General features: G+C 52.1%; 1 protein-coding gene across 3 annotated transcripts in view; it reads left to right on the top strand.

The window, feature by feature from the left end:
- XPC (XPC complex subunit, DNA damage recognition and repair factor) overlaps positions 1-26,024 on the top strand; it is a 94,490-nt gene extending 68,466 nt beyond the window's left edge. For all 3 annotated transcript variants that reach the window (XM_075321552.1, XM_075321551.1, XM_075321553.1), the window contains 9 exons: positions 3,969-4,058; positions 4,211-5,086; positions 12,416-12,576; positions 13,367-13,448; positions 13,571-13,702; positions 15,560-15,729; positions 17,971-18,064; positions 18,150-18,239; positions 25,459-26,024. In XM_075321552.1, the coding sequence (XP_075177667.1) occupies positions 3,969-4,058; positions 4,211-5,086; positions 12,416-12,576; positions 13,367-13,448; positions 13,571-13,702; positions 15,560-15,729; positions 17,971-18,064; positions 18,150-18,239; positions 25,459-25,665 (1,902 nt within the window). In that variant the 3' untranslated portion in view covers positions 25,666-26,024. The remainder of the gene's footprint in view (positions 1-3,968; positions 4,059-4,210; positions 5,087-12,415; positions 12,577-13,366; positions 13,449-13,570; positions 13,703-15,559; positions 15,730-17,970; positions 18,065-18,149; positions 18,240-25,458) is intronic.
- The last annotated feature ends 1,226 nt before the right edge of the window (positions 26,025-27,250 follow it).

Below are 27,250 nucleotides of genomic sequence, written 5' to 3'. Positions count from 1 at the left end.
GATTATATCTCCCATGGCTACAAGATGGAGTTCTGTCCACCCGCCAAACAGATTTTTTCTGTTACCTCCTCCCGGCTCCAAGGCCGCCGCCTTCTCATAAGCCGTGGCATTTCTTGCAGGCCAATGGAGTAATTGTACCGAATCCCGACTGGGAACGGTTCTGAGATTTTTGTTTAAATCTATTTCTAGTCCCCGAAGAGGGCGGTGCCTTCCGACCTGGATCTTTAGCTTTTCAAGCATGGTCAGGTGTGGCGTTTTCACATGGAGTCTCGGTCTTGTTCCGTGTGTTTTTTTTTCACCGGATCAATCAAGAACCCAAGGAGATTCCCGCGCAGCCTTCGGCATCAGAGATGCTTTTCTGCAACGGTCAATCGTAGTTTCACACCAGCGTTGACTGCGTTTTGCCATCAGAGTGGTCCAATTCGTGGCTCTTCCCTTGGGGTTGGCCACGGCCCCTCGAGTATTCTCATTGGGGCTGCTGTGATTAGGGTCCTGCACCCCTAGGGATTGACAGTGATCGTTTGCCCTAGACGGCCTTCTTCTCAGGCCTTCATCCAGTGCAGACTCTTAGCAGAGTACTTCGCTTACTCTCGCCACTCTAACCTATTCGGGTGGCTTGTCATTCTGTTCAAGTCCACTCTGACTTCGAACCAGAGGCTCTCAAGGGCGCAATTCGAGACTGTCGGCTCTTGTGAAGCCGCTCTTAGTCGATAAGTAGTCTCTCCGCTGGCGGTCGACGTCGTTCTATCAGACACCAAATACAGGTGCTGGTCAGACGGTGGCGTCAATGGAAGCGATTCCTTGCCCAGTTTCTCCTGTGCCCTCTGAGACTGGATGTTGTCCGCTGTACACGCGAACTCCCTCCTTCCACGGGGTGGTGGCTTTGCCACTGACCTGGGGCTCGTTTTCAGGGGTGGTTTCGACCACTCTGTCTCAGGGACGCTCCTTCCTGGCCCCGTCCCAGGTGATTCTCACCAGGGTGCTGGTCTTTCCGCCTTGGGAGCATTATATCTCCACCGCGAAGCGCAGGGCGCTTGGACTCTGTCCGAATCAGCCCTCTAGATCAATGGGCTAGAAATCAGAGCTGTATTCTAGCTCTCTAAGCCTTCACCATTTGTTGGCGGCTAGGCACATTCGAGTTCAGTCGGATAACGTTACAGCGTTTTCCTACATCAATTTCCAGATTGGGACACTCAGCCGCCTGGCAATCTTGGCGCCTCAACATTCTTCACTGGACAAGGGACTCCTAGTCCACCGTATCCGCAGCCCACATCCTAGATGTCAAAACTGCGGGCAGATTATTTCAGCTGTCCAACCGTGGTCCACAATCCTCAGGTTTTGCGGTAGACACACTGGTTCATGTTTGATCCCAGCTTCGTCTCTACCTCTTGCCCAGAGCCCTGCACAAGATCAGGGAAGGGGGCCGTCGGGTCATTCTCTTACAGACTGACCCAGGCAGGCTTCGTATCCTGACCTGCTCTTTCTGTCCGTTGGATTGCCATGGCATCTTCCGGTCCGTCCAGACCTTTTCTCAGAAGGTCCGTTTTTTCCGTCAGAATTCTGGATTCTCGGATTGACGGCGTAGCTATTGAGTCCTGGATCTTGGCGACTTCTGGTATCCTTCCTGAAGTCATCTCCGCTATGACTCGAGCTCCAAGGTGTCCCTGGACCTTTTTAGCCTTGCCGACCCTCCTGTCCCTTCCACAGTCCGGTCTACAGCTAGGACTATCCCTCATTAAGGGACAGGTCTCCGTTCTGTCGGTATGTGCCAGCGGCGTATCGTCCGGCTGGCTCCGGTGCGCTCCTTTAAGGGCGCGTCTCACATCATTCCGCCTTTCCGGCGGTCTATGGAGCCCTGGGACCTTAATCCGGTCCTCCCGGTTCCCGGAAACCCCCCTTTGCGCTTCTTGGGGAGGTTTCTTTGTTTCATCTTTCACAGAAAGTAGTCTTTCTAGTGGCTATAATTTCCTGCCAGGGATTTCTGGCTGCACTCTCTCTGAGTCACCCCCTTTTTTGGTCTTTTGCATCAAGACAAGGTGGTCTCCGTCCGACTCCGGACTTTTTTCCCTAAGGTGGTTACTGCTTCCACCTTATCCGGGGCAATTTTCCTGCCTTCCTTTTGTCCGGCTCCTCTTCATCGCTTGAGGAAGCGTTGCATATCCTGGATCTGGTGCGGGCGCCCCGGATCTAGGTGTCTCGCACCGCCGTTATTAGGCGGTGCACCTCTCTCTAGTACTGACTGCTAGTCAGCATAGCGGTCTCTCTGCATCTAAGCCGACCCTTGTTCGTTAGCTTAGGTCGGCCATTTCTGAGGCCTACAAGTGTACTCAAGTGCCTTCCCCGCTGGGGATCAGAGCACATTTGATCAGACCTGTCGGTGCCTTTTCGGCTTTCAGGCTACGGCTCAGTAGGTCTTTCAGACGGCAGCTCGAATTAGTCTGCATACTTTTTCGAAGCTCTATCCAAGGCATGCTCTTGCTTTGGCAGACGCGGGCTTCGGCAGACGCATCTTTCAGGTGTCTGTCGCCCATTTGTGAAGTTGGGTTTTCCTGCTTCTCAGTTGTCTGTTTATTCCCACCCATGGACTGCTTTGGGACGTCCCATGGTCTGGGTCTCCCATAGGAACGATAAAGAAAAAGAGAATTTTGTTTACTTACCGTAAATTCTTTTTCTTATAGTTCCGTCATGGGAGACCCAGCACCCTCCCTATTGCCTGTTGGCAAGTTTCTTGTTCCGTGTGTCTTCACCGGCTGTTGTTGTAGACAGAGGCTCCGGTTATTCCGGGTTTTACTCTATCTCTACTTGTGGGTGGATGTCCTCCTTCAGCTTTTGCACTAAACTGGCTAGGACTGGCTAGCAGGGGGTGTATATGCTAGGAGGGAGGAGCTACACGTTTTGAGTGTAGTAACTTTGTGTGTCCTCCGGAGGCAGTAACTATACACCCATGGTCTGGGTCTCCCATGACGGAACTATAAGAAAAAGAATTTACGGTAAGTAAACAAAATTCTCTTTTTAATGGTCTGATGTGATACTAGGGGACCTCTCACTTCCCTTAAATGTGCCTGGAGTTGTGTGGTATTCATAATCCGGTTACGCAGGGCATTGTTCACACTGAAGCAGTCTTTAGTGTGGAATGTGGCCGAAGGACGTCCACTTCCCCGTCGCAGCTGCGTTATCATTGTGATAGCTGCCGTAGCGAATATTATCGCTACGGCAGCTTCACATACACTCCCCTGCCCTGCGACGTCGCTCTGGCCGGCGAACCACCTCCTTATTAAGGGGCGGGTCGTGCGGCGTCACTGCGACGTCACACGGCAGGCAGCCAATAAGAGCGGAGGGGCGGAGATGAGCGTGATGTAAACATCCTGCCCACCTCCTTCTTTCCGCATATCCAACGGGAGCCGCAGTGACGCCGGTAGGAGATGTTCCTTGCTCCTGCGGCTTCACACACAGCGATGTGTGCTGCCGCAGGAGCGAGGAACAACATCGGACCGTCGCGTCAGAGTAATTATGGAATTCGCCGGCGCTACACCGATGATACGATTACGACGCTTTTGCGCTCGTTAATCGTATCATCGAGGATTTACACACTACGATGTTGAGAACGACGCAGGAAGTGCGTCACTTTCGACATGACCCCACCGACATCGCACCTGCGATGTCGTAGTGTGCAAAGTACCCCTTAGAAGTTATGCCAGATCAGAACCTCAATTTGCAGTCCCGGTGTTTCAGGGTGATTGCCCCTTGTCAGTGCAAAGTATGAGATCTGATCTGGCTGTATGAGCAGCTATAGTTGGGTCTTACCTTAGTGCACTCATCAAAACTGATCTAAAACCACTAATCTTGATGAATCGGGGGGATACAGTACATCAGAGATCTGCGGAACTTGTCCTTATTCATTCCTGTCTCGCACATCTCTGACCTGCGCATATATCATTACATAATATTTCACGGTTTCCTTTTTGCAGCTGTTTTTGATTCTCCTTCGAGCGTTGCATCTTCTCAGCCGCCTGGTACTCTCCCTTCAGCCGATCCCCATAAAGGAGCCACCCAGCAAGGTAAGGGTTACACGTGAGCCTTACACAGTAGATGAGTCTTTACCAGCTTCTGGCTTGTGATGAGTTTTATTTGAGCAGGAATCCAGCCCGATATCATGGCTGACAGCAGTGTAATGAGATCTGAGCTCTACTATATTTTTCGACCTTTTTAGATAACAAGCAGCGCAAAGGGGAAGTCCTCCAAGAAGTCTAATAAAACGACCAAACCCCAAAAATCCCTTAAAGGAAAATCAGAAGTGAAGGCAAAACAGGAGCAAGAGGAGACTGTCTTCTTGGCCAGTTCTGAGGATGAAGATCAGAAACCATCAAAGAGGATGACATCTAAGAAAGAAGTCCGGAAAGTCAAGAAGGAGCTGGCAGGGGAGAACGCCGAAGACACGACAGTTAAGGCAAGTCCCAAAAATCAGCTTCGGAGGAAAGTGGCTTCCAAAGTTTCATACAAGGAGGATAGTGAGAGCCACGAGGGCAGCAGCGACTCTGAATACTCTTACTCAGGCACTGAGGACAGCGACTTCTCCGAATGGGACAAGTCAATTGAAAGGAAAGTTAAAGGGCTGTCCTCACTGAAGGTGAACCGGAGGAGGTCGGGGGAGAGCACAGCTAAGAGTCCTGTTGCCCCAGGACCACCTAAAGCCAAGAGCTCACCCAAAGATGGTGACCCCAAGCCTAAGGGGAGAGGGAAGATCATTTCCACAGATGAGGAGGATGAGGAGACACTGCCACCACTGCCCGGAGGGATCGATCAGTGGGTGGAGGTCTACCTGGAAAAAGAAGACAAATGGGTGTGTGTGGACTGTTTGCATCGGACGGTTAACCAGCCTTCCCTGTGCTTCAAGTCCGCCACCAAACCGGTTACTTACGTTGTGGGGATTGATGGTGCAGGGCACGTGAAAGATGTGACGCGAAGATACGATCCAGGGTGGATGACCGGCACTCGCAAACGCCGCGTGGATCCAGAGTGGTGGGAAGAGACACTGCTGCCTTATAAAAGCACCAACGCTACACAGGAAGATAAGGAAGATGTAGAGGTAAGGAACGGAGACTACGCTGTGCCGCTACCGGCATATTACCCCACCTGTATCTGTAACGCCCTGGGGTTTGGGGCATTGCAGGTGCAAAGTCCTCAGTATATATTACTGATATTCACAAGTGTCTGTCTCAGTAATTGGGGTCCTGCCTTACTCAGTACTCCAATAGACGTTAATGGAGAGAGTGATGGATGCAGAGTCCCCCTCATTCACAGCTGCTTGTGAGATGAGGGTCATAAGTGGGACCTGCTCCTATTAGGCATTTATGGCTTGTCCTGTGGATATTCCAAAAAATGTCTCAGATGTTTAAATGGTCTCTGTCATTTTGCAGAAATGAATAGTACAAGTGAATATAAGAGACATTAAAAGCATATTTCGCTGATTTTACTTTTTAGTCTCCACTTATGAGCCACTTCTCTTCCCATTAGCCTCATAATCTCATCATTCACTCTGAAAAGCTATTAAATTTGGGCTTGGATAAAGCAAGACACTGTCTGATCATTGAAGGATCAGGTTCTGGCTGCCTATTTTAGTCTATGGTGGGAGAGGAGCAGACAATTGACGCTGCAGCTTATTTGTAAGAGTTTCTCACCACAGAGCTGGATTCACAGCTACACCGCTCAGTATTTCTGTATAGTGTCCTGCACGCTACTTCTGAATGAGCTACATGGAAACAGGAGAGAAGGAAGCTCTTGTCTGTGTGTGCTGTGTATGGGAGACAACATAGTAGCTAGTCTCCATCCACCAGCCCAGAGACAACTGGTAATTAGAGAGCTTGCAGAGGGGAAAACGGTAAAATAAAAGGCAGGATAGAAGTCATAATGGCCAAAAATAGTGGTATTTCTTCATCGTTCCTTATGGGAGACCCAGACCATGGGTGTATAGCTTCTGCCTCCGGAGGACACACAAAGTACTACACTAAAAAGTGTAGCTCCTCCCTCCTAGCATATACACCCCCTGGATAACCCAATATAGCCAGTTCAATGCTTTGTGTTCAGGAGGCACACATCCACATTCATGCATTCTCATCTGATTTTCATTTTAAAGAGTTTGAAGAAAAGCGGGTCCAAGCCTGGACTCCCGGCATGTCCCTTCTCACCCCACTGTGTCGGCGGTGTTGTTAAGGTTGATTTCAAGGCTGGAGTCTTACATGCCGCGCTCCTTCACCATCCCTCGGGCTCTGGCTTGAAGTGGGAGCCAGCACGGTTCTCACTGCTTTGCAGGAGACCGGTCTCCATCCGCAGCCCTTTCAGGACCCTGCCGGACGGAGCACTCATCCCTCAGGGACCTGGCCCTGCGTCTCACAAGCTAAGTATCTGAGACGTTATTGTCAGGGGGGTCCCTTGTACTTTAATGTTGGGGAGAGTGTGTTTTGTACCATTTGTGACATTTCCGGCCGGTTCTCCGGTTTTCACCAGAGAACCGCGCCGAGGGTGCCTGAGCGCCGGCCGCATTGTAAAATTTAGGCCCTGGCTTCGGCCTAGTTTCGTTTTCACTGCCCCTGCATGTCAGTCATGCAGAGGGACAGTGCGGCGCCGCCCACCGGCCGTTCAGCAGAGGGGAGGACACTCCTCTCTGAGGAGATGTTTCCCTCCCCTGGATATCTCCTTGGCCCTCCTGTTCCCGCTCTTGGACTAGGCCCCGCCCCCCCCCCCCCCTCACTCCGGCGCCATTTTATCAGCGTTCTCACACTGATCGGCGCTGGCTGCTGCATCTCTGCAATCTGTCTGGGGGTCCGAGCTGTGGAATCCGGAGGGCACACAAAACGGTCTGGTAAGCCACAACCTCTGGTTGTAGACTTTCTTATACACTCTCAGGGGGTCATTCTGAAGGAGTGTGTTCTTTACTGCAGAGCCTCCACCTCAGCAGCATGTCTCACACTAGGAGCAAGGCTGCAAGGCTGTACTCAATATGCACTGCATGTAAGCTCGTACTGCCTGAACCGAGCACATATCCTCAATGTGATGCCTGCTCTAACATTGTGGTGCCTCAGCCTGGAGTCTCCCCAGAGGTCCCTCCGGCTGCTCCGGCCCCGGTGGCTGAACCCCCGGCTTGGGTAGAAGTGTTTTCTAAATCTATCTCCCAGTCCTTCGCCGACTCCATGGGACAGCTGTCCCGGACTCTGCTAACCTTGCATCAGCCCCCTTTTTAGGGCGCCTCTGCTGCTTCGGCTCGCTCTGCAGAGCTCACAGAGGATTCTTCATCTGCTCCCAGACCCCGTCCTCCTAAAAGGAGACGCAGGGACCCCTCTCCTTCCTCGTCCCGCGGCTCCGATTCACGAGCCGACCCGCAGGATGAGGAGGATATCTTTACTGGGGGCTCGGACGCTACCTCCATGTGCCCCATTGATCTAACCGAGGGTGACGCAGATGTGAGTGATTTGATTGCGTCCATTAATTCTGTACTGGACCTCAATCCGCCAGCATCAGAGGAGCAACCCTCTCTGGCAGAAAAGCACCAGTTTACCTTGCCTAAGAGAACAAGGAGTGTGTTCTTTAACCACTCCAGTTTTCAAGCCACTGTGTCCAAGCCCAGAGCCTGTCCTGACAAACGCTTCCCAAAGCGTGGTTCTGACGACCGTTATCCTTTTCCACCAGAGGTGGTCAAGGAGTGGGCTCACTCACCAAAGGTAGACCCTCCGGTGTCTAGACTCTCAGCCCGGACAGTTGTATCTGTGGCTGATGGCACCTCACTTAAGGATCCCACTGACCGCCAAGTTGACCTCCTGGCCAAGTCTGTATATGAGGCGGCAGGGGCCTCGTTCTCCCCATCCTTTGTAGCAGTGTGGGCTCTCAAAGCCATCTCTGCTTCCCTAGAGGAGATGCATTCCCTCACCAGGGACTCTATGCCTGAATTGGTTGCCTTAACTTCCCAGGCTTCAGCCTTTTCAGCCTACGCCATGTCTGCCATGCTGGAGGCCTCTCACCGCACTGCGGTGGCCTCCGCTAATTCCCTTGCTATCCGCAGGATCTTGTGGCTTCGAGAGTGGAAGGCAGACGCTTCTTCAAAGAAGTACCTTGCTGGGCTCCCATTTGCTGGGTCCAGGCTGTTCGGTGAACAACTGGATGAAATAATTAAGGAGGCTACTGGCGGGAAGAGAACTTCCTTGCCACAGACTAAAACCAGGAAACCTGTCCAGGGCAGGAACCAGTCGAGGTTTCGTTCCTTTCGTTCCTCTAACTGGTCGTCCTCTAAGCCTTCGGCCTCGTCCACTAACTCAGCCAAGGACCAGAAGCCCACCTGGCGCAAGAAGCCGCGTCCACAAAAGTCCGCAGGAGCTGCTGCCACCAAGGCAGCCTCCTCTTGACTATCTGGCCGAGCCAGCAACGTCCTTGGTCGGTGGCAGGCTCTCCCACTTTGGCGACGTGTGGTTTCAACACGTATCCGATCAGTGGGTGCGGGATATCATCTCCCACGGCTACAGGATAGAGTTCTCTTCCAGCCCGCCAAACAGATTTTTTCTGTCAACTCCCCCCTGCTCCAAGGCCGCCGCCTTCTCTCAGGCCGTGGCATCCTTGCAGGCCAGCGGAGTGATTGTACCGGTTCCCGCCAGGGAACGGTTCAGAGGTTTTTACTCAAATCTCTTCCTAGTCCCCAAAAAGGACGGTTCCTTCCGGCCCATCCTGGATCTCAAGCTTCTCAACAAGCATGTTCAGGTGCGGCACTTTCGCATGGAGTCTCTGCGATCAGTCATTGCCTCAATGACCCAAGGAGATTTCCTGGCATCCATCGACATCAGAGATGCCTATCTGCTTGTGCCAATTGCAGTTTCACACCAGCGTTGGCTACGTTTTGCAATCGGAGAGGAACATTTCCAATTCGTGGCTCTCCCCTTCGGGTTAGCCACGGCCCCTCGAGTATTTACCAAGGTCATGGCAGCAGTGGTTGCGGTTCTGCACCTCCAGGGGTTGGCAGTGACTCCTTACCTGGACGACCTTCTTGTCAAGGCTTCATCCAGCGCAGACTGTCAGCGGAGTGTCTCGCTCACTCTCGCCACTCTTGTTCAATTCGGGTGGCTTGTCAATCTGCCCAAGTCCACTTTGACCCCGACCCAAGAACTCACGTACCTAGGGATGCAATTCGAGACTCTGCCGGCACTTGTCAAGCTGCCCTTAGTCAAACAGCAGTCCCTCCATCTGGCGGTGCGCTCTCTGTTGAGGCCCCGCCGTCATTCCATCAGGCACCTCATGCAGGTGCTGGGTCAGATGGTGGCGTCAATGGAAGCGGTTCCCTTTGCCCAGTTCCATCTGCGTCCTCTGCAGCTGGACATTCTCCGCTGTTGGGACAAGCGGACTTCTTCCTTGCACAGGTTGGTGGCTCTGTCGCCACAGACCAGGAGCTCTCTTCAGTGGTGGCTTCGGCCCCTCTCTCTGTCTCGGGGACGCTCCTTCCTGGCCCCGTCCTGGGTGATCCTCACCACGGATGCCAGTCTATCCGGCTGGGGAGCAGTATTTCTCCACCACCGAGCACAGGGCACTTGGACTCCGTCCGAATCAGCCCTCTCGATCAATGTGCTGGAAATCAGAGCTGTGCTCTTAGCTCTCGTAGCCTTTCACCACCTGTTGGCGGGCAAGCACATTCGAGTCCAGTCAGACAACGCGACAGTAGTTGCCTACATCAATCACCAGGGCGGGACTCGCAGCCGCCTGGCAATGTTGGAGGTTGAACGCATCCTTCAGTGGACGGAGGACTCCAAGTCCACCATATCCGCAGTCCACATCCCAGGCGTAGAAAACTGGGAGGCAGATTATCTCAGCCGTCAAACCGTGGACAACGGCGAGTGGGCTCTGCATCCGGCAGTGTTCCGGTCGATCTGCCGCAAGTGGGGAACTCCGGAAGTGGATCTAATGGCATCCCGGCACAACAACAAGGTCCCGGTTTACGTGGCTCGCTCCCACGATCCTCAGGCCTTTGCAGCGGACGCGCTGGTTCAGGATTGGTCCCAGTTCCGTCTGTCTTACGTGTTTCCCCCTCTAGTTCTCTTGCCCAGAGTCCTGCGCAAGATCAGAATGGAGGGTCGTCGGGTCATACTCATTGCTCCAGACTGGCCCAGGTGAGCTTGGTACCCAGACCTGCTCCGTCTGTCCGTAGAGGTGCTGTGGCATCTCCCGGACCGTCCAGACCTTCTCTCACAAGGTCCGTTTTTCCGCCAGAATTCTGCAGCTCTCAGATTGACGGCGTGGCTCTTGAGTCCAGGATCCTGACGGCTTCCGGCATTCCTCCCGAAGTCATCTCCACTATGACTCGGGCTCGGAAGTCTTCCTCGGCCAAAATTTACCACAGGACTTGGAGAATTTTCCTGTCCTGGTGTCGTTCTTCCGGCCACGCCCCTTGGCCTTTTTCCCTGCCGACCCTTCTGTCCTTCCTGCAGTCTGGTCTGCAACTAGGACTATCCCTCAATTCCCTCAAGGGACAGGTCTCGGCTCTGTCAGTGTTGTTCCAGCGGCGTATCGCCCGGCTGGCTCAGGTGCGCACCTTCATGCAGGGCGCATCTCACATCATCCCGCCTTACCGGCGGCCTCTGGATCCCTGGGACCTTAATCTGGTCCTCACGGCCTTGCAGAAACCCCCTTTTGAGCCACTTAGGGAGGTTTCTTTGTCTCGTCTTTCACAGAAAGTGGTCTTTCTAGTGGCCATAACTTCCCTCAGGAGAGTCTCTGATTTGGCTGCGCTCTCCTCGGAGTCACCTTTTTTGGTTTTTCACCAAGACAAGGTGGTTCTTCGTCCGTCTCCGGACTTTTTTCCTAAGGTGGTATCTCCTTTCCACCTTAACCAGGATATTTCCCTGCCTTCCTTTTGTCCGGCTCCTGTTCATTGCTTTGAAAAAGCGTTGCATACTCTGGATCTGGTGCGGGCGCTCCGGATCTATGTGTCTCGCACCGCTGCTCTTAGGCGGTGCACCTCTCTCTTTGTGCTGACCACTGGTCAGCGTAAGGGCCTCTCGGCTTCTAAGCCGACCCTAGCTCGCTGGATTAGGTCGGCCATTTCCGATGCCTACCAGTGTACTCAAGTGCCTCCCCCGCCGGGGATCAAGGCACACTCGACCAGAGCTGTCGGTGCCTCTTGGGCTTTCAGGCACCAGGCTACGGCTCAGCAGGTTTGTCAGGCTGCCACTTTGTCCAGTCTGCATACCTTTTCGAAGCACTACCAAGTGCATGCTCATGCTTCGGCAGATGCGAGCTTGGGCAGGCGCATCCTTCAGGTGGCTGTCGCCCATTTGTGAAGTTAGGTTTCGCCTACTTCTCAGTTTTCTGTTTATCCCCACCCATGGAATGCTTTGGAACGTCCCATGGTCTGGGTCTCCCATAGGAATGATAAAGAAAAAGAGAATTTTGTTTACTTACCGTAAATTCTTTTACTTATAGTTCCGACATGGGAGACCCAGCACCCTCCCTGTTGCCTGTTGGCAGTTTTCTTGTTCCGTGTGTTTTCACCGGCTGTTGTTGTAGACAGAGGTTCCGGTTGTTCCGGGTTGTGCTCTCTCTCTACTTGTGGGTGGATGTCCTCCTTCAGCTTTTGCACTAAACTGGCTATATTGGGTTATCCAGGGGGTGTATATGCTAGGAGGGAGGAGCTACACTTTTTTGTGTAGTACTTTGTGTGTCCTCCGGAGGCAGTTACTATACACCCATGGTCTGGGTCTCCCATGTCGGAACTATAAGAAAAAGAATTTACGGTAAGTAAACAAAATTCTCTTTTTCTCATGTACACATGACGACTTAATAATATTTCACTTATGTAGCGCTATTAATTCCACAGCGCTGTACACACATTGGCAACACTGTCCCCATTGGGGCTCACAATCTAAATTCCCTATCAGTATGTCTTTTGGAGTGTGGGAGGAAACCCACGCAAACACGGGGAGAACATACGAACTTGCAGATGTTGTCCTTGGTGGGATTTGAACCCAGGACTCTAGCACTGCAAGACTGCAGTGCTAACCACTGAGCCACCGTGCCGATGACTTATTCTTTTATACACTTTATAGGGTTTGTCCAGTTTCTTTGCAGTCACTCTGACTGCACATTGGCCAATTGTGCATGTCTGTCTCATTTCTCCTGTATTCCATGTGTGGGTGGGTCACTAAGTTTGTGATCTGTACACTTGCGGTCACGTGCCAATTAGTCTCAATAGAAAAGAATTGAGGGAAGCGCAGCCATCAGGACGTGACCACAAATATGCAATTCACAAACATGGCCCGTGATTGGTCACCTGCGCAGAAATTCGTAGCAGATGTCCACCACACACGGTCACAATTCGGCAGATATTTTTTCTTCTGAGACTAGACCTCCCGTTTAAAGCCAAATTACTGATTTTTTCTATTTCTAGTTTGAAACTAAACTCCTGGACCAGCCGCTGCCGACCTCAATCACCGAGTATAAGAGCCATCCTCTGTATGCTCTAAAGAGACACCTACTGAAGTATGAGGCCATCTACCCTGAATCTGCTGCCATACTTGGCTCCTGTAGAGGGGAGCCTGTATATTCAAGGTAACGGACGAACGGCATTAACTGTCGGCTACAAATTTTAAATTTTTTTTTTTTCTCTTATTTTATCATTGGGATGTGATTGACATAGCACAACATCCATCGCATCCAGTGTCTGGCTGTGCACTGCCATCTCATGCAGTGTCTCGCTGTGCACTGCCATCGCATGCAGTGTCTCGCTGTGCACTGCCATCGCATGCAGTGTCTCGCTGTGCACTGCCATCGCATGCAGTGTCTGGCTGTGCACTGCCATCGCATCCAGTGTCTGGCTGTGCACTGCCATCGCATCCAGTGTCTGGCTGTGCACTGCCATCGCATCCAGTGTCTGGCTGTGCACTGCCATCGCATCCAGTGTCTGGCTGTGCACTGCCATCGCATCCAGTGTCTGGCTGTGCACTGCCATCGCATCCAGTGTCTGGCTGTGCACTGCCATCGCATTCAGTGTCTGGCTGTGCACTGCCATCGCATCCAGTGTCTGGCTGTGCACTGCCATCGCATCCAGTGTCTGGCTGTGCACTGCCATCGCATCCAGTGTCTGGCTGTGCACTGCCATCGCATCCAGTGTCTGGCTGTGCACTGCCATCGCATCCAGCGTCTGGCTGTGCACTGCCATCGCATCCAGCGTCTGGCTGTGCACTGCCATCGCATCCAGCGTCTGGCTGTGCACTGCCATCGCATCCAGCGTCTGGCTGTGCACTGCCATCGCATCCAGCGTCTGGCTGTGCACTGCCATCGCATCACGTGCAGGATTAAATATCACATGCAATCACACAACCGGTCCTTCTCTCTGCAGATCATGTGTCCACACCTTGCATTCACGAGACACGTGGTTGAAGGATGCCCGCGTGGTGCGGATTGGGGAGGTGCCTTACAAGGTAATGAAATGGACTAATTGGCCCCAACGGTCACGAAAAATTAAACTGACTATTAGCAGAAAAAGTTTAGAGGACGCGCTGGTAATGTCATTTACGTCACACCCGATCTGCTTCATGCACAGATGGTGAAAGGGCAGTCTAATCGAGCGAGGAAAGCGCGCCTGGCAGATCCAGAGAAGGACAGCAATGACCTTGCTCTGTTTGGCCAGTGGCAGACTGAGGATTATCAGCCGCCTATTGCTGTGGATGGAAAGGTAAGAATGTCAATGCAGTAAGTTTGTAAATAACAGTGATAGACATGGCAGACTTCCTTGAAGGTGGGCATACGCCTTAGATACCTGTCGGCCAAGCTAATTAAAGGGAACCTGTCACCAGATTTGGTGACTATAAGCTGCGGCCACCACCACTGGGCTCTTATATACAGCATGTTAGACTGCTGTATATAAGAGCCCAGGCTGCTGTGTAGAACATAAAAATCACTTTATAATACTCACCTAAACGTTCGCTGCGGTGGACATGGGTCAGATGGGTGTCTTCGTTCTCTGGTGCCGGCTCCTCCTCTTTTGGCCATATTTGTCGTCCTTCTTCTGAACCCGGGGTGCATGACACATCCTACGTCATCCACACTCGCCAGCATTGAGGTGCTACGCAGGCGCACTTTGATCTGTCCTGAGTAGGGCAGATCAAAGTATTGTAATGCGTGGGACCGGCGAGTGTGTATGACTTAGGATGCGTCAATATTATATATATATATATATATATACCGTGTTTCCCCGAAAGTAGGACCCCCCCCGAAAGTAAGGCAGGGTGGGGGTTTCGGGGGGGGTCCGCCAATGTAAGGCACCCCCCGATTGTAAGGCAGGGTAGCGGGGGGGCCCGGGGAATGTAAGGCCGCCTATGGGTGGGGTCACTGGGGACAGTATGGCCGCATATGGGTGGGGTCCCTGGGGAAAGTACAGGAACTTACCGCTGCCGCTGTTCCCTCGCTCCATCAACGCCCTTCCTGCTCGATGCTGATTGGCCGATCAGCCTGTTCATCACAGGCTCCCTGCTGGCCATCAGCTCGAGCTGTGATTGGCCAGTCAGCCGGCTCGTAGCTGATTGGCCGAATCAGCCGCGACGTCACCGCCTGCAGGCTCGCTCCGATTGGTCCAGCGTCCCCGGCATCCGAATCGTCAGCCCGGCACCGCAGAGGAGATCGAAACAGAAGGAAAGTAACGGTAAGTTCCGAAACTCTCTCTGTGTGTGTGTGTGTGTGTGTGTGTGTGTACGGTATGTGTACGGTATGTGTATGGGTGCCGTATGGGGCTGTATGTGTCAGTGTGTGTGTGTGTGTGTACGATATTTGTGTGGGGCTGTACCGGTACCGTATGTGTCAGTGTGTGTGGTGGCAGAGTGGGGGGCAGAACCACTGTATGGGGAGGCTGCAGGGGGGAGGATGGGGTGGATGCCGGACTGTGAGACAATGGGGAGGCTGCAGGGGGGAGGATGGGGTGGATGCCGGACTCTCAAACAATGGGGAGGCTGCAGGGGGGATGATGGGGTGGATGCCGGACTGTGAAACAATGGGGAGGCTGCAGGGGGGAGGATGGGGTGGATGCCGGACTGTGAAACAATGGGGAGGCTGCAGGGGATGTTGTTGAAAATTGTTTTGTTTTCCAATGTAAGGCCTCCCCGAAAGTAAGGCAGGGTGGGACTTTTGGGGGTAAAATTAATGTAAGACAGGGCCTTACTTTCGGGGAAACACTGTATATATCTATCTCTATCAATCAATCTAAAATGCTGTTTAAGAGCCAACCTGTAGTGGCCGCAGCTTATAGGAGCCAAATCTGCTGACAGGTTCCCTTTAAGCAGAATGCTACTCCTCTCATACACATGCATGCTCAGTTCAGCAGAGTGTGCATATGTACTCACTCAATGGGCAGAGGGGAATAAGCTGCTGCCAAACACCTCATCTCCTGTGCTGCCATGCCTGATCCTTTTCTTCCCCGGCATCTGCTATTCATGAAGGGTTGGGACGTTGAGTCCTCTCCAAAATCAGCAGGTTCATGTGGTGCGGCCCAGCGCTTCCTCTTCTATAATCCGTATCAAATGATTTTCTTGATCTGCAGGTTCCTCGCAATGAGTTTGGCAACGTCTACCTCTTTAAACCTAACATGCTGCCCATCGGATGCTGCCATTTGCAAGTCGCCAATCTGCACCGCGTGGCCAGGAAGCTGGACATCGACTGCGCCACTGCCATCACCGGCTTTGACTTCCACTGTGGCTTCTCGCACCCTGTGTAAGGACGTTGTCCCCTCTGACATAATGTTTGGCATTTGTACTTAATTTATCTAGTGTAACAGTCTGCAGACCCTCCCCATATTTTGAGTTCCTCACTTTTACTGTGTGCAAGATATGTGATTGCTGTCAGTGGACAGAAATCATAGCTTACATTCAGAGACTGGTGACGTCCAACTGATCCTTGACTTAATATTATACCATTTAACAACATTATCCACCCTTGTGATAATTCCAGGTATATAGGCATCTTCGGTAAAACATGCATCAGATTATAACCTATATACACTGCAAGGAGAAAATCTGTTTCCGCGTTATTATGAGCATGCTGTAGACTTCTAAATTGGCAGCTTGCTCGTATTTCTGCACTTTTTTTTTTTCTCTCTAATGTATACATTTTTGTTTTGAGAACTTCATCCACATATATCATATGGCAACTCTACCAAGTTTGGATTCAGCCTTAGGCTATGTGCCCACACTGTGGAAAATGCGTGGATTTTGCCGCGGATTTCTCGCGGAAAAGCCGCAGATTTTCCGAAAATCTGCAGCACAGCTACTCCCCAGCCATTTCTATGGCATTTGGGAAATGCTGTGCCCACGCTGCGGATTTTTCCGCAGCGGAAATCGTGCGGATTTCCGTGCGGAAAAATCTGCAGCATGTCAATTATTGTAGCGGATTTCCCATATACTTACCTGCCTTGATAGAGACCCGAGTCACTTCTCCGTCCGGTGTAGCGGCAGCAGCGCTGTGGATCCAGCCAGGTACAGGAAGGAAGAGGTGGGCGGATCTTGCACGAGCTCCGGTCATGTGACAGCCGGAGCTAGTTCAGGTCCGCCCACCTCCAGCACAGTGAACCAGACGCTGCCTGACAGAGACCCGGCCGCCGGAAAGTGAGGTGCTGCTTGATGGAGGTAAGTATAAACTTCCCCGATCACGGCAGCACTTGTTCTGCATTGAGGATGCAGTGCCGAAGCCATGGCACTGTATCCTCAATGCAGAATGCCCGCAGCATATCCGCACGACATTCCGCAGCATGGAAACAGACAGAAGTTGTGGTGCTGTTTCCTGGGAGCACCTGCGGAATGTCGTGCGGATATATCCGCAGGACACTTTCCCCGTTGGCACATAGCCTTATAGGACACACATTAAGTCTGTGATTGCAAACCATTTCCATTCCCAAACAGCAAGCCATGACTTTGAAAACTTTTTTAAAGGGAACCTGTCAGCAGAAATTTTGCACTAAACCTAAACGATTTTCCTTCTGCAGCTCCTGGGCTGCATTCTAGCAAGGTTCCTGTTGTTCTTGTGCCCCCTTTTAGACCAAAATAAATACTTTATAAAGTGGTACCTTTTTGTATGCAAATCTTGTTAATCGTACACGGGGGCGGGCTGTCTGTTGTCCGTTATCCTGCCTCCTGCTGCTTTACGCCGTCCTTCATCGCTCAATTTCATACCTCAGGACACCGCCCAGTGCGCCCGAGGTCTCGCGCATGCGCCGTGCCACTCTAGCGGGACTATGCACAGTGTGACCGCTGGTGACGTGTTGCACATGCGAGAGATTATGGGCGGCGCTGTGATTTTCATCAACAAGTACCCGCCCATAATCTCGTGCCCGCGCTTTCCACTCTGCCTCCACCGTCCTGCGCAAGCGCTGGCCAGATGACCCCACGTCACCTCTTTCCCATCTTGCCCTGGAGCAGGAAATAGATGGGAGGAGCGGAGCAGCATAACGGTGGAGGAAGAATGAAAAGCGCGGACACGAGATTATGGGCGGGTACTTGCTGATGAAAATCACAGCGCTGCCCATAATCTCACGCCTGCGCAACACGTCACCAGCGGTCACACTGTGCACAGTCCCGCGAGAGTGGCACGGCGCATGCGCGAGACCTGGGGCGCACTGGGCGGTGTCCTGAAATATGAAATTGAGCGATGGGGAACGGCGTAAAGCAGCAGGAGGCAGACTAACGGACACCAGACAGCCCGCCCCCGTGTACGATTAACAAGATTTGCATAGGAAAAGGAACCACTTTATAAAGTATTTATTTTGGTCTAAAAGGGGGCACAATAACAACAGGAATGCTAGAATGCAGCCCACGAGCTGCAGAAGGGGAATCTTTTAGGTTTAGTGCAAAATTTCTGCTGACCGGTTCCCTTTAAGAAATAAAACAAAAAATTAAGTTAGAAAGTTACAGAAAAGGACCTCTTTGGTTCTAGATTTCCTTTTCTCATGTATTTTTCTAGGACTGATGGTTATATTGTGTGTGAGGAATATAAAGAGATCCTGCTGGCTGCCTGGGAGAATGAACAAGTGGAGATAGAGCGCAAGCAGAAAGAGGTAAGCTATAGAATAGATTCCATGCACCATGGTAAAAGTGATGCCCATAACCAAGTCAGACCGGTTTTTGTCCTTGTGTTTGTAGAAGCGAGAAAAACGAGCGCTGGGAAATTGGAAACTGCTGGTGAAGGGTCTCCTGATCAGAGAAAGACTGAAGGCACGATATGGACAGAAGGTAAAGCTATGACCATGAATGGTACCACCAGCCATCCAGACCAGTCTGCCTACTGCGAGTAACTGCAGCCTGCAACTAATCACTTTTGTGAGGTTTTCAAGAAATCCACTTACCATATTTTTCGTTTTAAAAGATGCACCAGATTATAAGACGCACCCCAAATTTAGAGTAAAAAATGTTGTCCTTCTTATATTCTGGTGGGGTCATAGGAGGCAGGGGCGGTCGGTGGAGTAGAGCGATGCTGTAGGCGGTGTGGCAGGGGAGACATTGTTCAGATTTAACATTAATGTGATTATGAATCTGGAATCTTCTTCCCTAAAAACAAGCCAAAAAAATTACCGTATTTTTCGGTATTCGAAAACCACAGAATTATAAGACACCTCTTCAAATTTAGAGGAAAAAAAAAATGGGTTTGTCTTACAATCCAGTGGTGTCTTAACAGGAGGGTGGAGCAGGGACATAGGAGGCAAGGGCAGTGGTGGAGCAGGGCGGTGATAGTGCGGCGGGTGTCCCAGATACTCACTCACTCACTCACTGTGGGTGTTGTGAGGCAGGCAACCTCCAGAAACTCTCAGCGATGCAGTCTTCAAAGAATTGACGCCTGGAGTCTGCGTGTGCCCAAATTGAGCTATCTGCTCATTGACAAACCGAGATCTCATCTTCACACACGCCACCTCTGGGCACCATTTTCCCTAAGTCCACTGCTGGAAGATCAGTGTGCCGGAGGCGGCGCATGTGCAGATGAGATATTGAGCCGAGCGCTCAATGTGCACACGCGCCATTATTTGAAGTTCGCACTACCGACATTTTCAGGATGGTCCCTGCCCGAAGGGAGCAGCAGCGTGCAGCATTGCCCCTGCCTCCTGCGACCCCTCTCCACCACCTCCCAGTAAGCTACATTCGGATTACAAGACGTACCACTCATTTCTTCGGCGCTCCATTGGGAGACCCAGACGATTGGGTGTATAGCTACTGCCTCCGGAGGCCACACAAAGTATTACACTAAAAAGTGTAAGGCCCCTCCCCTTCTGCATATACACCCCCCGTGGGATCACGGGCTCTCAGTTTTCATGCTTTGTGCGAAGGAGGTCAGACATCCACGCATAGCTCCACTGTTTTTAGTCAGCAGCAGCTGCTGACTATGTCGGTTGGAAGAAAAGTGGGCCCATATGGGGCCCCCAGCATGCTCCCTTCTCACCCCACTTTTGTCGGCGGTGTTTGTTAAGGTTGAGGTACCCATTGCGGGTACGGAGGCTGGAGCCCACATGCTGCTTTCCTTCCCCATCCCCCCTCAGGGCTCTGGGTGAAGTGGGATCTTACCGGTCTCCAGGCACTGAGACCGGGCTCCATCCACAGACCCGGAGAACCTGCTGGATATGGAGCTGGATATCGTCAGGGACAGGGCCCTGCTACATTAAGGTACTCTGTGTCCCCGTACACATCGCGCACACACACGCCAGCATTGCTGGGAGTGCTAGTGCGCCGGGGACAACAGCGCGGAGCGCTTGTGCTATTATTCACTGCAGCTTAGCTGAGTGAATTTATGTATTAGAAACTGCCGCGCCGGCCGCTGCGGGGTGTTTTACACTGTGGCGCGGCTGGGACTTGTGGTGCGCCGGGGACTTCCGCGCTGGCCGTGCACATAGGACGGCCGCGCTTATTACTCGAGTCCCCGGCTTTGCGGCCTAGTTTTCGCTTCGTTCCCGCCCCCAGCCCTGCCAGTCAGGGGAGGGGCGGGACGCTGTACAGAAAGTCAGCGCCGAGAGCTGGAGTCTGCTTTGCATTCTCCAGCCCCCTTCACTGGACACAGTGGGACGCCAGTTTCCCGCTCTTGTCTGGGGCACGCCCACGGCCCGCCCCTCTTCACAGGACGCCGGCAGCCATTCCTGCACGCAGTCTGGGCTGGAGAAGGGAGACAAGCTCTGGGCAACCACACAAGATTCGGGCGACCACACACCCGCTTTTGTGCGGGCGGTAAGCGTCACCTGAAGTGCTGACCCCACTAATACCATTTGTACTTTATGCCTAGATGGCTAGACTACAGCAGCAAAAAGCAAGGGTGCTAGGGCACAGGCTTTCTAGGCTGCTTGTATTGCATGTGCTGAAGTGTTCATTTGTACTTCATGCTGGTATGCTATACACTGCACTGTACGGTCGCTATTCTTGGCTATATACTCCTAGATGGCTAGACAACAGCAGCAAAAAAGCAAGGGTGCTAAGGCACAGGTTTTCTATGCTGCTTGTACTGCATGTGCTGAAGTGTTCATTTGTACTTTCTGCTTGTATGCTATACATTGCACTGTACGGTCGCTATTCTTGGCTATATACTTCTAGATGGCTAGACAACAGCAGCAAAAAAGCAAGGGTGCCAAGGCACAGGCTTTCTATGCTGCTTGTACTGCACGTGATACTGTTCCACACGGCAGGTTCCACTGTCCCCATTGTGTGCAATGCTCCCCTGTATCACTTGGTCAGCCGGGGTCTCTGCTAGAGGTGGCCAAAGAAACCACCGGTGAACCCTGTCCAGGGACAGGGACGGAGTTGCAGTTTCGGCTGATAGATTGTCTGTGACTGTGACTAACATCTTAGAGACTTTGCAGTCCAGACGGACCATGGGCAATGTTGATACAATGCTCCCTGGCCACCCTCATTTGGAACAAATCAGTGCTCCGGGGGGGTCCCATGCATCCCAGGGCGCAGGCTCTGACACGGACGACAGTCCCAGACAGCCTAAGCGAGCTCGCTGGGAGCGGCACTCGGCTTCATCACTGGTTAGGGTCCCAGCAGGACTCTCTGTATGATGAGGCAGACGTAGCTGATCAGGACTCTGATCCTGAGACCGCTCTCAATCCGGATACACCGGATGGTGACGCCATAGTGAATGATCTTCTAGCGTCCATCAATGGAATGTTGGATATTTCTCCCTCAGCTCCTCCGGTGGAGGAGTCAGCTTCACAGCAGGAGAAATCCCTTTTCAGTATCTCAAGCGTATATTGAGTACTTTTCTGGTCACTCTGACTTCAGAGAAGCAATCCGGAAACACCACACTTATCCAGATAAGCGTGCTCCAATCGTATTAAGGATACACGTTATCCTTTTTCCCCCTGACGTGGTCAAGCGCTGGACCCAGTGTCCAAAGGTGGATCCCCCAATCTCCAGGCTTGCGGCTAGATCCATAGTTGCAGTGGAAGATGGGACTTCACTTAAAGATGCCATTGACAGACAGATGGTCCTCTGGTCGAATTCTGTCTATGAAGCTATCGGCGTGTCGGTTGCTCCGGCATTCGCAGCCGTATGGGCATTCCAAGCTATTTCAGCTGGTCTTGCGCACGTGGACACTGTCACATGTACATCTGTGCCGCAGATGGCGTCCTTAACCTCGCAATGTCTGCATTGCGACTTCCGCTATTAATGCTGTCCTGCACTCTATGAGCCGTACGTCAGTGGCGTCCGCCAACTCCGTGGTTTTACGCAGAGCCTTGTGGTTGAGGGAATGGAATGCAGATTCTGCTTCCAAAAAAGTGCTTAACCAGTTTGCCATTATCTGGTGACAGACTGTTTGGTGAGCGATTGGATGAAATCATTAAACAGTCCATGGGTAAGGACTCTTCCTTACACCAGCCCAGATCAAACCACACCCAACAGAGGAAGGGACAGTCGAGGTTTCGGTCCTTCCCAGGCTCGGGCAGGTCCCAATTGTCCTCGTCCAAAAGGACTCAAAAGGCTCAGAGAGGCGCAGATTCCTGGCGGGCTCAATCACGCCCAAGGAAGGCAGCCGGAGGAACCGCTACCAAGGCGGTTTCCTCATGACGTTCAGCCCTCTCTCTCCGCATCCGCGGTCGGTGGCAGACTCTCCCGCTTTGGCGACATTTAGCTGCCACAGGTCAAAGACCGGTGGGTGAGAGACATTTTGTCTCACGTGTACAGGATAGAGTTCTGTTCTCGTCCTCCGGCTAGATCTTCAGAAATTCCTCACCTCCCGACCGAGCCGATGCTCTTCTGCAGGCAGAAGGAGTGGTAATCCCTGTTCCTCCTCAGGAACAAGATACGGTTTTTACTCCAATCTGGTTGTGATACCAAAAAAGGACGGCTCTTTCCGTTCCGTTTTGGACCTAAAACTGCTCAACAAGCACGTGAAAACCAGGCGTTTCCGGATGGAATCCCTCCGCTCCGTCATTGCCTCAATGTCTCAAGGAGATTTCCTAGCGTCAATAGACATCAGGATGCTTATCTCCACGTGCCGATTGCTCCAGAGCACCGGTGTTGGCTACGATTCGTTATTGAAGACGAGCATCTTCAGTTCGTAGCCCTGCCCTTCGGTCTGCCGACAGCCCCACGGATTTTCACCAAGTTCATGGCAGCAGTGGGAGCAGTCCTGCACTCTCAGGGTCACTCTGTGATCCCTTACTTGGACGATCTACTTGTCAAGGCACCCTCTCAAGAGGCATGCCAACACAGCCTGAACGTGGCGCTAGAGACTCTCCAGAGTTTCGGGTGGATCATAAACTTTTCAAGGTTAAGTCTGACACCGACCCAATCGCTGACATATCTTGGCATGGAGCTTCACACTCTCTCAGCGATAGTGCAGCTCCCGCTGGACATACAGCGTTCACTACTGACGGGGGTGCAGTCTCTCCTTCAAGGCCAGTCACACCCCTTAAGGCGCCTCATGCAGAGGCAGTCCCTTTCGCGCAGTTTCATCTGCGTCCACTTCTATAGGACATTCTTCGCCAATGGGATGGGAAGTCGACGTCCCTAGACAGGAACGTACCCCTTTCTCAGACGGGCAAGGACTCTCTTCAGAGGAGTCCACCCTTCAGATCAATGTTCTGGAAATCTGGGCAGGGTATCTTGCCCTGCAAGCCTTCCAGCAGAGGCTGGAAGGCAAACAGATCCGAATTCAGTCGGACAACTTCACAGCGGTGGCATACATCAACCACCAAGGCGGAACACGCAGCCGGCAAGCCTCCCAGGAAGTCCGGCGGATTCTGATGTGGGTGGAAGACAGAGCATACACCATATCCGCAGTTCACATCCCGGGCGTAGAAAACTGGGAAGCAGACTTCCTCAGTCGCCAGGGCATGGACGCAGGGGAATGGTCTCTGCACCCGGACGGGTTTCAAGAAATCTGTAGCCGCTGGGGGAGGCCGGACGTCGACCTAATGGCGTCTCGGCACAACAACAAGGGCCCGATTTTCATGGCGCGGTCTCACGATCAAAGAGCTCTGGCGGCAGGCGCCTTAGTTCAGGATTGGTCGCAGTTCCAGCTACCCTATGTGTTTCCCCCTCTGACACTGTTGCCCAGAGGGCTACGCAAGATCAGCTCCGATTGCCGCCGCGCCATCCTCGTCGCCCCAGACTGGCCGAGGAGGTCGTGGTGCCCGCATCTGTGGCATCTCACGGTTGGCCAACCGTGGGCACTACCAGACCGGCCAGACTTACTGTCCCAAGGGCCGTTTTTTCCATCTGAATTCTACGGCCCTGAACCTGACTGTGTGGCCATTGAGTCCTGGATCCTAGCGTCTTCAGGATTATCTCAAGACGTCATTGCCACCATGAGACGGGCTAGGAAGCCGACGTCTGCCAAGATCTACCACAAGACGTGGAAGATATTCTTATCTTAGTGCTCTGCTCAGGGAGTGTCTCCCTGGACATTTGCATTGCCTACTTTTCCTTCCTTCCTGCAATCTGGTTTGGGAAAAGGTTTGTCGCTCGGCTCCCTTAACGGACGAGTCCCAGCGCTGTCTGTATTCTTTCAGAAGCGCATAGTACGACTTCCTTAGGTACGCACGTTCCTGCAGGGGGTTTGTCACATTGTCCCTCCGTACAAGAGGCCGTTAGACCCATGGGATCTGAACAGGGTACTAATTGCTCTCCAGGAGCCGCCCTTTGAGCCTCTGAGGGATGTTTCACTTTCTCGACTTTCACAGAAAGTGGCCTTTTTGGTAGCGGTCACGTCTCTTCAGAGAGTGTCCGGGCTAGCAGCGCGGTCATCCAAAGCTCCCTTCCTGGGGTTTCACCAAGACAAGGTAGTGCTGCGCCTGATTCCGGGGTTTCTCCCTAAGGTGGTATCCCCCTTTCATCTCAGTCAGGATATCTCCTTACCTTCCTTTTGTCCTCATCCAGTTCATCGATATGAATTGGATTTGCATTTGTTGGATCTGATGAGAGCGCTCAGAATCTACATTTCCCGCACGGCGCCCCTGCGCCGCTCGGATGCACTCTTTGTACTTGTCGCTGGTCAGCGCAAAGGGTCGCAGGCTTCCAAATCCACCCTGGCTCGATGGATCAAGGAACCAATTCTTGAAGCCTACCGTTCTGCTGGGCTTCCGGTTCCATCAGGGCTGAAGGCCCATTCTACCAGAGCCGTGGGTGCGTCCTGGGCATTACGGCACCAGGCTACGGCTCGGCAGGTGTGCCAGGCAGCTACCTGGTCGAGTCTGCACACTTTCACCAAGCATTATCAGGTGCATGCCTACGCTTAGGCGGATGCCAGCCTAGGTAGAAGAGTCCTGCAGGCGGCGGTGGCCTCCATGTAGGGAAGGGCTGTTTTACGGCCCTAACTTGAGGTATTAATTTACCCACCCAGGGACTGCTTTTGGACGTCCCAATCGTCTGGGTCTCCCAATGGAGCGCCGAAGAAGAAGGGAATTTTGTTACTTACCGTAAATTCCTTTTCTTCTAGCTCCAATTGGGAGACCCAGCACCCGCCCTGTTTCCTTCGGGATTTTTTGGTTTTTCGGGTACACATGTTGTTCATGTTGAATGGTTTCAGTTCTCCGATGTTCCTTCGGATTGAATTTGTTTAACCAGTTATTGGCTTTCCTCCTTCTTGCTTTTGCACTAAAACTGAGAGCCCGTGATCCCACGGGGGGTGTATATGCAGAAGGGGAGGGGCCTTACACTTTTTAGTGTAATACTTTGTGTGGCCTCCGGAGGCAGTAGCTATACACCCAATCGTCTGGGTCTCCCAATTGGAGCTAGAAGAAAAGGAATTTACGGTAAGTAACAAAATTCCCTTCTTTCTTCCCAAATATTGGTGCATGATGCATACTTTGCTGTAGAGGTGAAATCCATCACAAAATTTCCCCCACGCCTCTCCACTGTGTGTCACTCCGCATTTAGACCCGTGCTTCAATCCTATCCCCAGACTGAAAATGATGAACTGCTGCTCAGATCACAAATGCTGCTATCATAACTCACTGTATTATTTCTACAGGACTCTGAACACTTGCCCTCTGTACCCGGAGACGGATTCTCATCAGATGAGGAGCAACCGGCGAGCGAGACCCCAGCTGTGGACGCTGCAGTATCCTGGCCCCAGAACAGAAAGGCTGAAGAGCAGCAGGGAGGAAAAGTGAAAAAGAAAACCAAGAGAGAGAAAAAAGGAGAAGAAAAACACTTATTCCCATTTGAGAAGTTGTGAAAAAGTGTAATGAGCAGAAATGAACTACAAATCTCAGCTTCCTAACACGTAACCGATTTTAAAAGAGCACTTGAGGCAAAACTTGCCATGTTATGTATAGAGTTGGGACTTTATACTGTTAGGCCTTGAAAAAACAAATGACATGAAAAAATCCGGTTGTCACTCCCTGCCCCTGCACAGTGTTTAATCTTGCCCGTCTCGTCCTTCTAAAGATTGTGTTTAATATTTAAGGACAAACTAAGAATATAATTGAATTGTTTATAAAAAAAAAAATGCAAAAAAATATTTCTTTAGACTTAAGACTGAATCTGCTTTTGTATAAAACCTCTGAAAATAAATGTTTTATAGATGAGAAAAGCTGGCTAGGCTTTAAAGTAAAGCATTTTTCTCTGATGCCTCATTGAGGGACACAGGACCATGGGTGTTATGCTGCCTATCCATAGGAGGACACTAAGTAGATGCAAAAGCATAGCTCCTCCTCTGCAGTATACACCCCCTGGCCGGGCCAGGCAGCCCCAGTTTTAGCTTAGTGTCTGTAGGAGGCACATCTTCCAAGGTTTTGTTATTTTTTGAGGGCGACTGTTTCCTTTTGGGACCGATCTCCCAATACCATCAACGGGCGGGAACGCGGAGTGCTGCCTCCACGTACCCCCTCCTGCGACGCTGGATCCTGGGCTGCATCTTTCTGGACGACGGGTCCCACAGACACCGATTTTCCAGAGCCCGGGGCAGAAGCACAATTCCTCAACCCCTCTTTGCAGGCTCTGGGTTGAACATTGCACTGTGTGACCGGACGGCAGGCTGACTCTATTTCCACTGCCTGGACTGAAGCAGTGTTTAAGGTGAGATCCCCCTGACTGGTTTCCCAGACAAAGGGAGGAAAGATGGTGCAGAAAGTCCCTTACCGATTGCAAGGAGGAGAGCCCTAGGGATCCTGAACACACAGTGTTAATTCTTTCCCTAGCTATGTGCTGGCTGGAGGAGGGGGGGGAAGTCCCTCGCTGTTTGCAGAGAATCCTGCACAGATAATTTACTGGTGACTGGGGGAGGGCCCAGAGCTCAGGAACTCACACTGTTTATTTGCTCTGTTTATTTGCTCCAGCTGCGTGCTCTGATTGCAGGAAAGCCGGCAGAAATTATCCTTTGGTGACAAGCTGTGTGCTGACTGGAGGGAGATGTCACGGAAGCTCCCTTCCCGCCGTTTTTTTGCTACCGACAGCAGGGGGGCACACTGACTTATTCTTGGCGCTCTATTAGCGCTAGGCCCTGCCCCCCCCCCACGGCCGCGATAAGCCCCCCCCCCCCCCCCCCCCCAGGAAAGCGTGCGAAGATCTCCACACAAAGGTAACAGCTGAAATCAGAGCTTACTCTTTCCTGAGGACGCAGGGCCATCGGCTGATTCTGGTGAGGTGCTTGCTTCACCTGTAGCTCTGCTGACCATTGCTCCCCCTCCTGGCATACTCCTATTAGGAACATGCAGAATTCTAAGAGCACTAACGCTCACATAGTCTACTATTAAGCCTGCACTGCCTGCCACGCTGAGCTACCACGTAAACACACCTCTTCTCTCTGTGGTTCCTGTGCC

The sequence above is a fragment of the Anomaloglossus baeobatrachus genome, chromosome 8 (genome assembly GCF_048569485.1).
Source record: "Anomaloglossus baeobatrachus isolate aAnoBae1 chromosome 8, aAnoBae1.hap1, whole genome shotgun sequence".
Lineage (NCBI taxonomy): Eukaryota > Metazoa > Chordata > Amphibia > Anura > Aromobatidae > Anomaloglossus > Anomaloglossus baeobatrachus.
Note: the sequence above shows the minus strand (reverse complement) of the source record. Positions and strands in the feature narration are given on the sequence as shown.